This window comes from Myotis davidii, unplaced genomic scaffold (assembly GCF_000327345.1).
Source record: "Myotis davidii unplaced genomic scaffold, ASM32734v1 scaffold520, whole genome shotgun sequence".
Lineage (NCBI taxonomy): Eukaryota > Metazoa > Chordata > Mammalia > Chiroptera > Vespertilionidae > Myotis > Myotis davidii.
In genome coordinates, this window is record NW_006292908.1 from 2731580 (window position 1) to 2741450 (window position 9871).

The 9871-nt window shown below is 58.4% G+C and overlaps 1 protein-coding gene and 1 long non-coding RNA gene across 3 annotated transcripts in view; one reads left to right on the forward strand and one right to left on the reverse strand.

The window, feature by feature from the left end:
- The window catches only part of MAPRE2 (microtubule associated protein RP/EB family member 2), a 115843-nt gene extending 106030 nt beyond the window's left edge, over positions 1-9813 (forward strand). The window contains exons 6-7 of one of the 2 annotated variants that reach the window (XM_015565684.1): positions 5013-5152; positions 9384-9813. In XM_015565684.1, coding sequence (XP_015421170.1) covers positions 5013-5152; positions 9384-9734 — 491 coding nt within the window. In that variant the 3' untranslated portion in view covers positions 9735-9813. The remainder of the gene's footprint in view (positions 1-5012; positions 5153-9383) is intronic. The other variant, XM_015565685.1, reaches the window with a different exon arrangement.
- Positions 1-9871, reverse strand: part of LOC107183508 — a 63163-nt gene that overhangs the window by 4612 nt on the left and 48680 nt on the right. Inside the window, exon 3 of the long non-coding RNA XR_001514298.1 lies at positions 3996-4103. This is a non-coding gene — a long non-coding RNA (uncharacterized LOC107183508). The remainder of the gene's footprint in view (positions 1-3995; positions 4104-9871) is intronic.

A 9871-nucleotide genomic window follows, 5' to 3' on the forward strand; every position in this document is an offset into this window, starting at 1 on the left:
AGCAGAGCCAGGACCCTTGGGAGGCGCTGGCTGCGGGGCCTGCTCTGGCCGCTGCCCCCTGAGGGCAAGATGCAGGATGCCCGCTCCTCCCAGGGCCTCATTCCCACAGGGCACTGGGCTCAGGCTCGGGGTCTGAAGGGCCCCAAGCCGCTCGGAAGGGAAAACTGCCCACTTCTCTGAGCTGACGCTGAGGGAGCAGAAAGGAGGATCCAGACGTGGCCGCTGGTTCCACGAGGAGACAGAGCCCGAGGCTGCGAACTAGTTTCAGGATGAAAGAGCCAGCCTCTTAGGGACCCACGCCTCCGGGCTCCGCGCTGCCGGTCCCATTGCCCTGAGAACTCGCTGCCCTCAGCAGTGACAGGATCACAGGGTGCAGGAGCCGAGCCCCTTCCGTGGGAAGGTTAGACCCTGGTGCTCAGTGGTCAGAGCTGCGGGGGTGGGAGGACGCTGTCCCGCACTTAAGGCCCTTTCCGTGGGGATTCCCTCTTCTCAGCCGCCCAGCCCCTTGGCTTTCCCTGGCACTGGCTTCATGTGCTTATTTGTTAACGAAGCTCATTATCTCAGTTTAAAAAATAAAATCTAGCCCTGGCTAGGTAGCTCGGTTACTTAGAGCATCATCCTGACACTCCAAGATTGTGGGTTCGGACTCTGGTCAGGGCACATACAAGCAGCAACCGGTGGCGGCATAAATGAGTGGGACAACAAATCGATGTCTCTCTCTCTCTTTCTCTCCCCCCCCCCATTTACCCCCTCCCTCCCAAAAAGAAAGAAAGAAAAATAAAATCTATTGGCCCAGGTGCAGGGACAAGACAGTCATGTCAGAGCTGCCCACAGTGAACATAGTGTGTTCTCTGCCAGCCGCAGTGCTGGGAGAGGGGGGGGGGGGACGCTGTGTTGGTTCTTAGGGGATAGAACTGGTGGAGGTGTGCTTCCCAGTGATGTGGTATTTGTACAGATTGCAACCTGATCGTCCCAAGGAGTCTAGCTAACACCTCCCCCACCAGTCACAACCGTCTCCTGTGAGGAGAGCTTTTAAGATCTACTTTCCTAGCAACTCTCACGTATACAAGATGCATTAACTCTTGTTAATGCACCGTGCTGCATGGGACACCGCAGGTATTGTTTCCTAACTGGGGGTGTGTGCCTTTGTCCACATGCGCTTGTTGTCAGCAGCATTAATGCCGTACTTTTAGCTCTTCCGTTTATGATTCTGGCAGACAGACTACGGTAGATTATGTGAGAAGAATGCCATCAGAGCCCGGCCATGAAGGACAAGCCAAGCGCAGTCCTTTAATTTGCTTCATCATCGCGAGCTCACAGGCCTCGGTGCCCACGGGGCTGCAGCATTTGCCACAGACGTTACGCAAGCTGCTCGTTACTGACAGGAGACACCGCGATGCCCTGGCCTCGCCCGGCGGTGAATCGGCCGCAAACCGTGTTTCACTGCAGTTAAAATGTCGCAGAATCGTATTTGTGCCCCAAATCGCAAGGGCGTTCATCAAGACCCACGCTCAGAGGCCAGCGTTAGAAATCATGTCAGGTCAAGTCAGAGGATGACAGGGACTTGGACGGCGTTTGTCTGTTTTCTGTCCTGAAACCCCTTCCTGTTTGAAGGGAGAATTGGGGGGAGAGAAGCTGGGGGCGAGGACTCTGGTCACGGAGGGCTGCCACTCGGGGTGCTCTCAGGGCATCGGCAGGCGCGGCTGGAAGAAAACGGGAATGTTTGGTGGCTCCAGGAAAAATCTGTGTCTGCATGTCAGCCACCGCGGCCGCTGTCTCAGAAAGGCTCATGTGAATGTTTCCCCCCAGCAGCGCTGAGCCCAGAGGCAGGGGCGGGGGGTTGGGGGGTGCACAGGGTGAGGTCGCCGATGCATCGGGCTTCAAGGACCCCAGTATCTGCCCAGGGCTGGACGCTGAAGGACGTTGTGGGGTCACTTCACGAAGCGCGAACACAGGTGGCAGCTCCCTGACTAACGGCCCAGTTCGTGGGGAAGACACGTGGCTCCCCAAGAGCTGGTGCCCGTGAGAGTGGTGTGTGAAAGAGGACAGTACGGTTTCTAAAGCCCAGAATCAGAAACAGTTCCTCATGTCGGGTGAGGGGGGTAGCGGGTAGGGTGCTTCCTACCATCATTTATCCTAAAAAACCAACCAGGAATCACTAAACACGGTGAGGAAATGATTCTCGTTCTTCTCATTGCCGTTCGTGTGTTGTGTTTCTCGTGCAGCTCCTCCCGTGCCGGCTGCGGGGGAATTACTTCTTCAGGTGCAGCTTGGGTGGGAAGAGCTTACCTTAGATTCTTTTGGAAATAAGCTTTTTAGTTTAACCCTTAATTGCATGTCTTTAAAACTCTAAACTTCTGAAGGTACTAGGATCTACCCCGTGTTTTTTCTGTTCTTTAATTTCCTTGCATTTATTCATTCGAAGGTAAAATGTGCAGCTGATGTGAATCTCTCAGATCCTCACTCACCGGATGTGTATTTCCCTCTGTGTTCTGTTTCTTTCCAAACAACTTCATCAGAATTTCGAAATCCCTCTCATTTTAAATTTCAAATACTAATTATTTAATGGATCTATTCTTGAAGTTCCCGAATGTGTTTTCCATCCCTTCCTTTCTTCGGCCTGTACCGCAACCCCAGTGGGGCCTGCCCCTCCCCTGCCCTGTCCGCTCACCCGCAGCAGGGCCTCCGGGTCCAATACAGGGGGACCCCGTGTGTCGGGTCCGACAGAGGGCACCCCGTGTGCCGGGTGTGATACAGGGGACCCCGTGTGTTGGGTCCGATAGAGGGCACCCCGTGTGCCGGGTCTGATACAGGGGGACCCCATGTGCCAGGGGAAGGCCGGGCTCTGAGCCCAGTGTCCACGGGCTGCAGGAAGCACAGGCGCCACCTTCAGGCCGAGACTGGCCGGTGGTGGTACAGGCCCCACAGCATCCGTGGGTTGGCCTCTGGGCAGCAGGGTCCTCCGTGAGGCTGTGGGCGCTGTAGGATGTGCCCTCTGCCACCGACGGTCGGTCTGCTCGCCAGGTTCTTCGTGTTCGGTGTGACACACACACTGCTTACAGGAAGGGCTGAGGAACCTCACTTCTCAGAAGCTGCCTCCCCGCTCGGCGGCAGGTGGCGGCCCTCGGAGGGCTCCTGGCAGGCCAGCGAGGTCCCCCCTGCCCCCTGCCCCCTGCCCCCGCCGCTCTCCTCCGCCTCCTTCCCTGGCGGCCTGGCCTTCACGCAGGGAACCTGGCCGCTGCCGTGGACACGGTGTCCCGGGAGCCTCAGCCCAGATGTGGCTCCCGCAGGTCCCTGAAGGCTGGTTACCCTCGAGCAGCAGAGCCGTCTCCCGTCTTTCCCGACGTGACGCTCCCGTTTTAAACTCGGCCAGGCGTCCGTCACTCACATCCCCTGGGAAGGCGCTGCCGCTTCTCAGGGGGCGCTCTCCCCTGTGACTAATGGCCCCAGCCCGGGGACAGGCCGGCCCCCGGTTTATAGCCTCTGCTCCTACCTGGGCATCAAGAGCTCATTTGGACGTTGTTAGCTGCTGTCAGCACCTTATAACCCTCTGCCACCCTCTGCCGCTACTGGTCAACTGTAAGCCCCCAACCAGGTTTTACTCGCTTGTTTGTGTATTTATTAAACATTTGTTCCTTCAACACAGAGGCCCGCCGAGCACTGCGCAGTGCTGGCTGCAAGCCGGCTGACCTGCTCCTGGCCCCCCTCTCCCCCCGCCCCGGCCTTCAGAGGCATCAGCGTGGGGGCGGGGTGGAGACTTGGGGACGGGCCACAGGATGGGCACCTCCGCCAGCGAGATGCCACCGATGCCACCACGTCAGAACGAGTCCAGAACAAAGGGGGTGGGCCCGGCGATGACCTGAGTGAGCCCTGCAGTGCAGAAGCCTCGCCATAGCCCTGTACCTGCTGCTGGGCTGCGGGGTCACCTCCGTGTCTGTGTTGAGGTCTAGGCAGAGGGGGAGCTGAGGAGCCCAGCCCCGGGGGTGCGGTCTTACCTGAAATCAGTGCCTTTTCCCCCAATTTATAGCATTAGTAGCGACGCTGGGAATCACGTGGTTAGGGTGCTGACCCTCCGATCTCTTCGCTGTAAAGACGTGTTTTCCCTGTAAAATAAGTAATGTATAGGGTGACACCTTGACACGTGTGACTCATTCCCCAAAACATCTCAGTTAATGTCGTCGAGCCGTCGAGGAGCCTCTCCTGAATCCCTTGGAGACTGTGCTGTCTGGTTCTAAGGTTTCCTCCACGGTCAGTGTCCTTAAGGTCTCCGCGGCCGGCCCTTTCCCCCGTAATTAGACCCTCGTGTAACCACTGCATTCCAGCACATTGCAGCCTTTTTTGGTTTTTGTATGCAAGCTGCCCCACATGTGGCTAGTGGGGGGCCCTCAGCTGGCCCCGCAGCCTGGCACCGTGCTTTCCACGCACAGTCCCAGCTCGTGCGCGCTCCCTGCCGCCCGGCCATCAGCCATTTCTCACGGAGCCTCTGCCCGAGGAACAGAAACCAGGACTGGGGCACCAGGATGCGCGCTGCACGGAGGTGTCGCTGTCCCCACGCTCTTTCCGTGACCAAAGCCAGGAAACACGGTGTTAATAGTTCCTCTAACGTGTTCATCGAGCATACGGTCTTTTTCTTGTTTGGTAGAAACTCAGTGATGGTGCTACTTTAAGCTGATCTGAACACCTTCCCTCTTAGGAAAAAAAAAGCTTAAAAATCCCTTTGTGTCTGTTACTCTTACCTCTCTGGAGGGAGGAGGACACCTGCACTGACCCACGTTACTTGATGGGGAAAACGCCTTGCACCCGAGCTCAGAGGGTTAAGGAAGTTCCAAGACGACACTGCATTTTACCGTGTGTCCTTCCTACGGTATCTGAGCTGCTTCTGTTCCGGGCAGGGATCGCTGGCAGTGCCTCCTAGACTTGTTAGCAATCTCCTCCTAGATCACCCAATGGCTCTGTGTCTACACGGCATCTTCCTGTTGCCATTGTTTATCATTGGTTCTGCTCACTTTCAGGTGCAGCTAAGTCCAGTCCAGCATCTAAACCAGGCTCCACACCTTCTCGCCCCTCATCAGCCAAAAGGGCTTCCTCCAGCGGCTCGGCATCCAAATCGGACAAAGATTTGGAGACACAGGTCCTACAGCTTAATGAACAGGTACACCTTCCTCCCTGGCCCCGTGTGTGGGAGCATGACAGGTGTTGGGGGGGGAGGGGGTAACTCTGGGAGGGAAGGTTGAACTGCGTCCAGCATGGCCAGGGGTGAACCTGAGGAGGGGCGGTGAAGGGTTAAAGAAAACAGACAGGAGAATACAGTTGGGGCAGGTGGATCACTGTGCCTGGATGAGGGAACAGTGACAGTCTGTTTGCAGCCCACATCCTTTAGCTACCTAGGACTGCAGGGTCAGACTATAAGGTCAAGCTTACAACCATAGCCTTTTGGTTATAATGTGCTGGGAGGGCTTTGCCCTCCAAGCTGGGGCTTGTATGTGGCTTTGCCACAAGTCAGTCCGAGGCTTGAACCTGTCCAAATGCTGTAGCCGCTCTCCACAGAAGGTGAGGCAGAATCCGTGGTTGCAGACAAGTAAGAATGAAAGGAACTGTCTGGGCCCACTGTGAATACAGATGTTCATCACAAATCTCAAAGCTGCGTTAAGACAGGACACAGGGCTCGGCCCAGGTAACTGCAGGTTTGCTGGCCACCTCCTCCCACCCGCCTCCTCACCCCAACACACACACCTGAGTGTCTGTCAGGAGCCCCCTCTAGCCCACGGCCTGTCCGTCCACTTCCGGCCGGTCTCGACCTTGAGGCTTTAGGGCTAGTCTCCCTTCCTCTTCCTCTCAGCCGGTGTCAGGCTTGTTGTGTGTGACCAACCCTGCGCGTGATGCTGGGAATGTGGCAGCAGGACAGCCACCCTCCCCTCATGGAGCGTGCGGACAGCACTGTCAGGCAGGTGACCACGCAGCCAAGAGCGACAACCTGACACTTCCCCGCGGCCGAGACTTGTTACCCAGGAGCACTGAGCCCAGTACCGGGTGATGAGAAAGCCCAGTGTCTTTTCGATAGAACATTCCTTTCCACCGAATATTCCTCCCGATCCCAGCAAAGCTGGCTGCACTGCCTTCGGATTCCCTGTGTGACAGCGTCGGTGCTTTCCAGCTGACAGCAGCTCATTGTCTATATGAAGTCACACTGAACCCTCTCTATGTGGGGTGTGTTTTAAGGGAAGGGTTAGAACTTCATTTCAAACAAAAAATTCTGCCCGTATAAGACAGCAGTGTTTAGTAGTCACTCTCTCAGTTTAGGTGTTCATAAAGTTTTAATAGTAATAAAGCAATTGATAGGGAGGGGTCCGCTGCAAAAGCCATCAACCTGGGTTAGGAGGATGGTCTTATATCCAGGCTGCTCCGCCCACTGGGCGGGGAGCCTTCATCCAGGTCCCCAGGCCATTCCCACCACTCCCTGTTCCCACCACTCCCCGGCCTGTCCTTCCCACCACTCCGCCCGTTCCCAGTGATGCAGCTGATGCTTGATGAGCCAGCAGGCGTCTGGAAGTGGTTTTTGAGATCACTGTACATTTGCAGTCACGAACTAGTTTAAAAGCAGACAGTTGCTAACTAGGGCGTTTCGTTACAATTCTGATCACCAATGGAAAAGGCAAAGTCTTAAGTAATCGCCGGGTCGGACTTTGATTTAGAAACCGGGATGCCCGCGTTACCTGCGCGTCTGGGTTGGAGCCCACACAGAAGTCCCGGTAACACTCATCTCATTCTCCTCAGGTGGCAGGTGGGAGGACAGCCCTGCGAGCTGGGCCATATGCCTCACTGCTCGAAGCCTGCAGGGTGCCCCCCGGAAACCGGGGGTGGGGTGGGGGGGGAGCCACGCAGGCACCAGCGGGTTAGAACCGGGACGCGGGACAGGAATGCTGAGTGAAGGGCCTAGGCTGGAGGTGGGTTACAGTAGCAACAGGAAGTGAAGGTGCCGTAAACTAGGAACTCGCATGTGTCCGCGGCCGTGCCTGCGTTCACGCGGTCTCCCACACACCGTGCAGCACCACTAGGCGAGTCCAGCCGCGGAAATGAATCAGAGGATGGGGGAGAAAGACAACTGCAATAAGCAGGGAGTTGCTGGGGAGCTGGCACCCAGGCGGGGGCGGGGGGGGGCTGCTTAGCGGGTGGTGGGGAGAGAGGGAGAGGGGAAGGCTGCTCCTGTCCTTCCCTGGCCTCCCTGAGGCCCTTCCCCAGCTTCCCCTCCCCCCTCCCCCAGCTGTGAGCGTGAGGGAGCAGGAGGCACCGGGCTTTATGAGTGGGACTTCCAGCAGGGAATCAGCTGCCAATTGATCTTTCATCACATAATTTAGCTCCTGTGGGTTTTACTAGGGAATGGTTATAGCTGCGCATCATTACCTAGTGCGTCTGGACCACCACCAGGGGCTGACGTGGGCTGGGGATCGCTGCCGAGGCCTCAGCTCTCTGCTCATCGCGCAGACCAGAGCTCGCTCGAGAGGCACACAGGCCTCACCCTTGTTCAGCTGTGACCAGAAACCTCGTGCCTATGTGGGGGTGGGGGTGGGGGGTGGTTTGTGTTAGAGCAAGAGAGGATTTGGAGAATGAGGGGAGTTTCTTTTTCGCGGAATTGAGGCTGCTGGCTGCCTTCAGTTTTTACCAGCGTCCAAGCAGCAGTGCGATGAGAAATCGCGGGAACTGGTGGCAAGTCGGTGCCCTGCTGCTTGGCGAGCAGCTCCCAGAGGCATCAGCAAGGTGCCCCGAGGGACCATGGCCTGGGTCTTGCAGGATGGATGCGGGTTTGCCCCTGGGTGCCCGGCCGCGGACAGGAGTCTGCCAGGTGTGCGAGAGGGTGGACATCGCCTGTGCTCAGGGTACATATGGACGCATCACTGATCCCACAGACTGGCTGCGTGCACGGAGGCTCTGTCATTAGCAAAGGGAGACAAATTTCCATCCCAGAGTAATTCTCGGAAACTCTGCTGAGGTGGTGTTCCGTGTGCTGAGAGGGCCTTTGGGCGACTTCACTTGCCTCCTAAAGAGCATTCTCTGCGTGAGTAGGAAACGCACGAAGGGCAGAGGCATTGAGCTCTCGGAGCAGGAACGGTGATGGTTTGGGCCCGAGTGGAGCTGCCTACCCCTTGAGTGCCCCCTCAGCCGAGACAGCCCCGCTCTGCCTCCCTCCAGCCACCAGCACGCTGTCCGTGACCACCTGAGGGGCGAACAGCCCGCAAGGTCCTTGGCCGGCATCACGGAGCAGGAGGGGGCACTGTTTCCTGAGGGAACGAGCTTCCATTTCTTTCCGTCACCCACGACACCAGGACTGGAGTTAGGACGCGCTCCCCAGGATTTGGTCTCCCCCGTTCTCCTGTGTGGTCAGCACCTGTTTCCCAGGAGAGAGCATTTGTCCTCTTTGGTCCAAAACTAAGGGTGACTCCATGCAGGTGCTGTGGAGCCACAAGCGTCCTCAGAATACTTCTGAGTGACCACAGCGCCAGCCTCTCCGTGCCTGTCGCTCCTCGCCTCGCGCCGCCCTGCAGGAGGGGCAGCTCTGAGGAAGGGGTGGCTGGCCCCCTGGCCCTGTGGGCAGGAGGGGAAGTGTCCTCAGCCCGCGGGCGGGCGCTGTGTCCAGCGGAACCCCCTCAGGCCCTGTTCACACTCACACTCCCTGCCGGGGGAAGGACTGCGCTTGGAGGTTGGACATGACGTTTTGGCCCAGACCCAGGCCGCACACAGTTCCTCCCGCGGACGTGCACAGCGTGGCTTTCTGCAAGCGCGTCTCTCTCTGCGTGTCCTGGGCTCCGCACAGGCAGGTGGCCGCGTGTTTGGACATCTGTCTCTGCGTGTCTGTCTCGGTGTGTCCTGGGCTCCGCCCAGGCAGGTGGTCGCGTGTTTGCACATCTGTCTCTGCGTGTCTGTCTCGGTGTGTCCTGGGCTCCGCCCAGGCAGGTGGTCGCGTGTTTGCACATCTGTCTCTGCGTGTCTGTCTCGGTGTGTCCTGGGCTCCGCACAGGCAGGTGGCCGCGTGTTTGCACATCTGTCTCTGTGTGTCCTGGACTCCGCACAGGCAGGTGGTCGCGTGTTTGCACATCTGTCTCTGCGTGTCTGTCTCTGTGTGTCCTGGGCTCCGCTCAGGCAGGTGGCCGCGTGTTTGCACATCTGTCTCTGCGTGTCTGTCTCTGTGTGTCCTGGGCTCCGCTCAGGCAGGTGGCCGCGTGTTTGCACATCTGTCTCTGCGTGTCTGTCTCTGTGTGTCCTGGGCTCCGCTCAGGCAGGTGGCCGCGTGTTTGCACGTCTGTCTCTGCGTGTCCTGGGCTCCGCACTGGCAGGTGGCCGCGTGTCTGACACTGGGTGGCGGCTTGTCTCTCCACCTCGGCCCGCAGGTACACTCGCTGAAGCTGGCCCTGGAAGGTGTGGAGAAGGAGCGGGACTTCTACTTCGGGAAGCTGCGGGAGATCGAGCTGCTCTGCCAGGAGCAGGGCCAGGAGAGCGACAGCCTCGTGCAGCGGCTGATGGAGGTCCTCTACGCCTCCGATGAGCACGTGAGTGGGGGGCGCTCGCTGGGGCTCACCAGACTCGGGGAGGACACCGCGCAGCCAGGGCCCCTGTGGTCCCCAGTGGGACAGACAGCGTGTCCTCAGACCATGCCACGTGCTGTGGCATTCCCACCCCCAGGCGGCCTGGGAGGAGGTGGGTGGGTGTGGGGTAGGGGAGTCGAGGGAGATTTTGATTGAGGAAAACAGGCCTGTTCATGCAGCCACATCTCCAGTGCCAGTCACTCGTCCGAGCCAGGCCATGGGGGCCTCACCAGTGCTCACAGCGTCCCAGCTGGAGGCGGCCCGGCTTCGTGGGTCTGCCCGCCCCGTGCAGT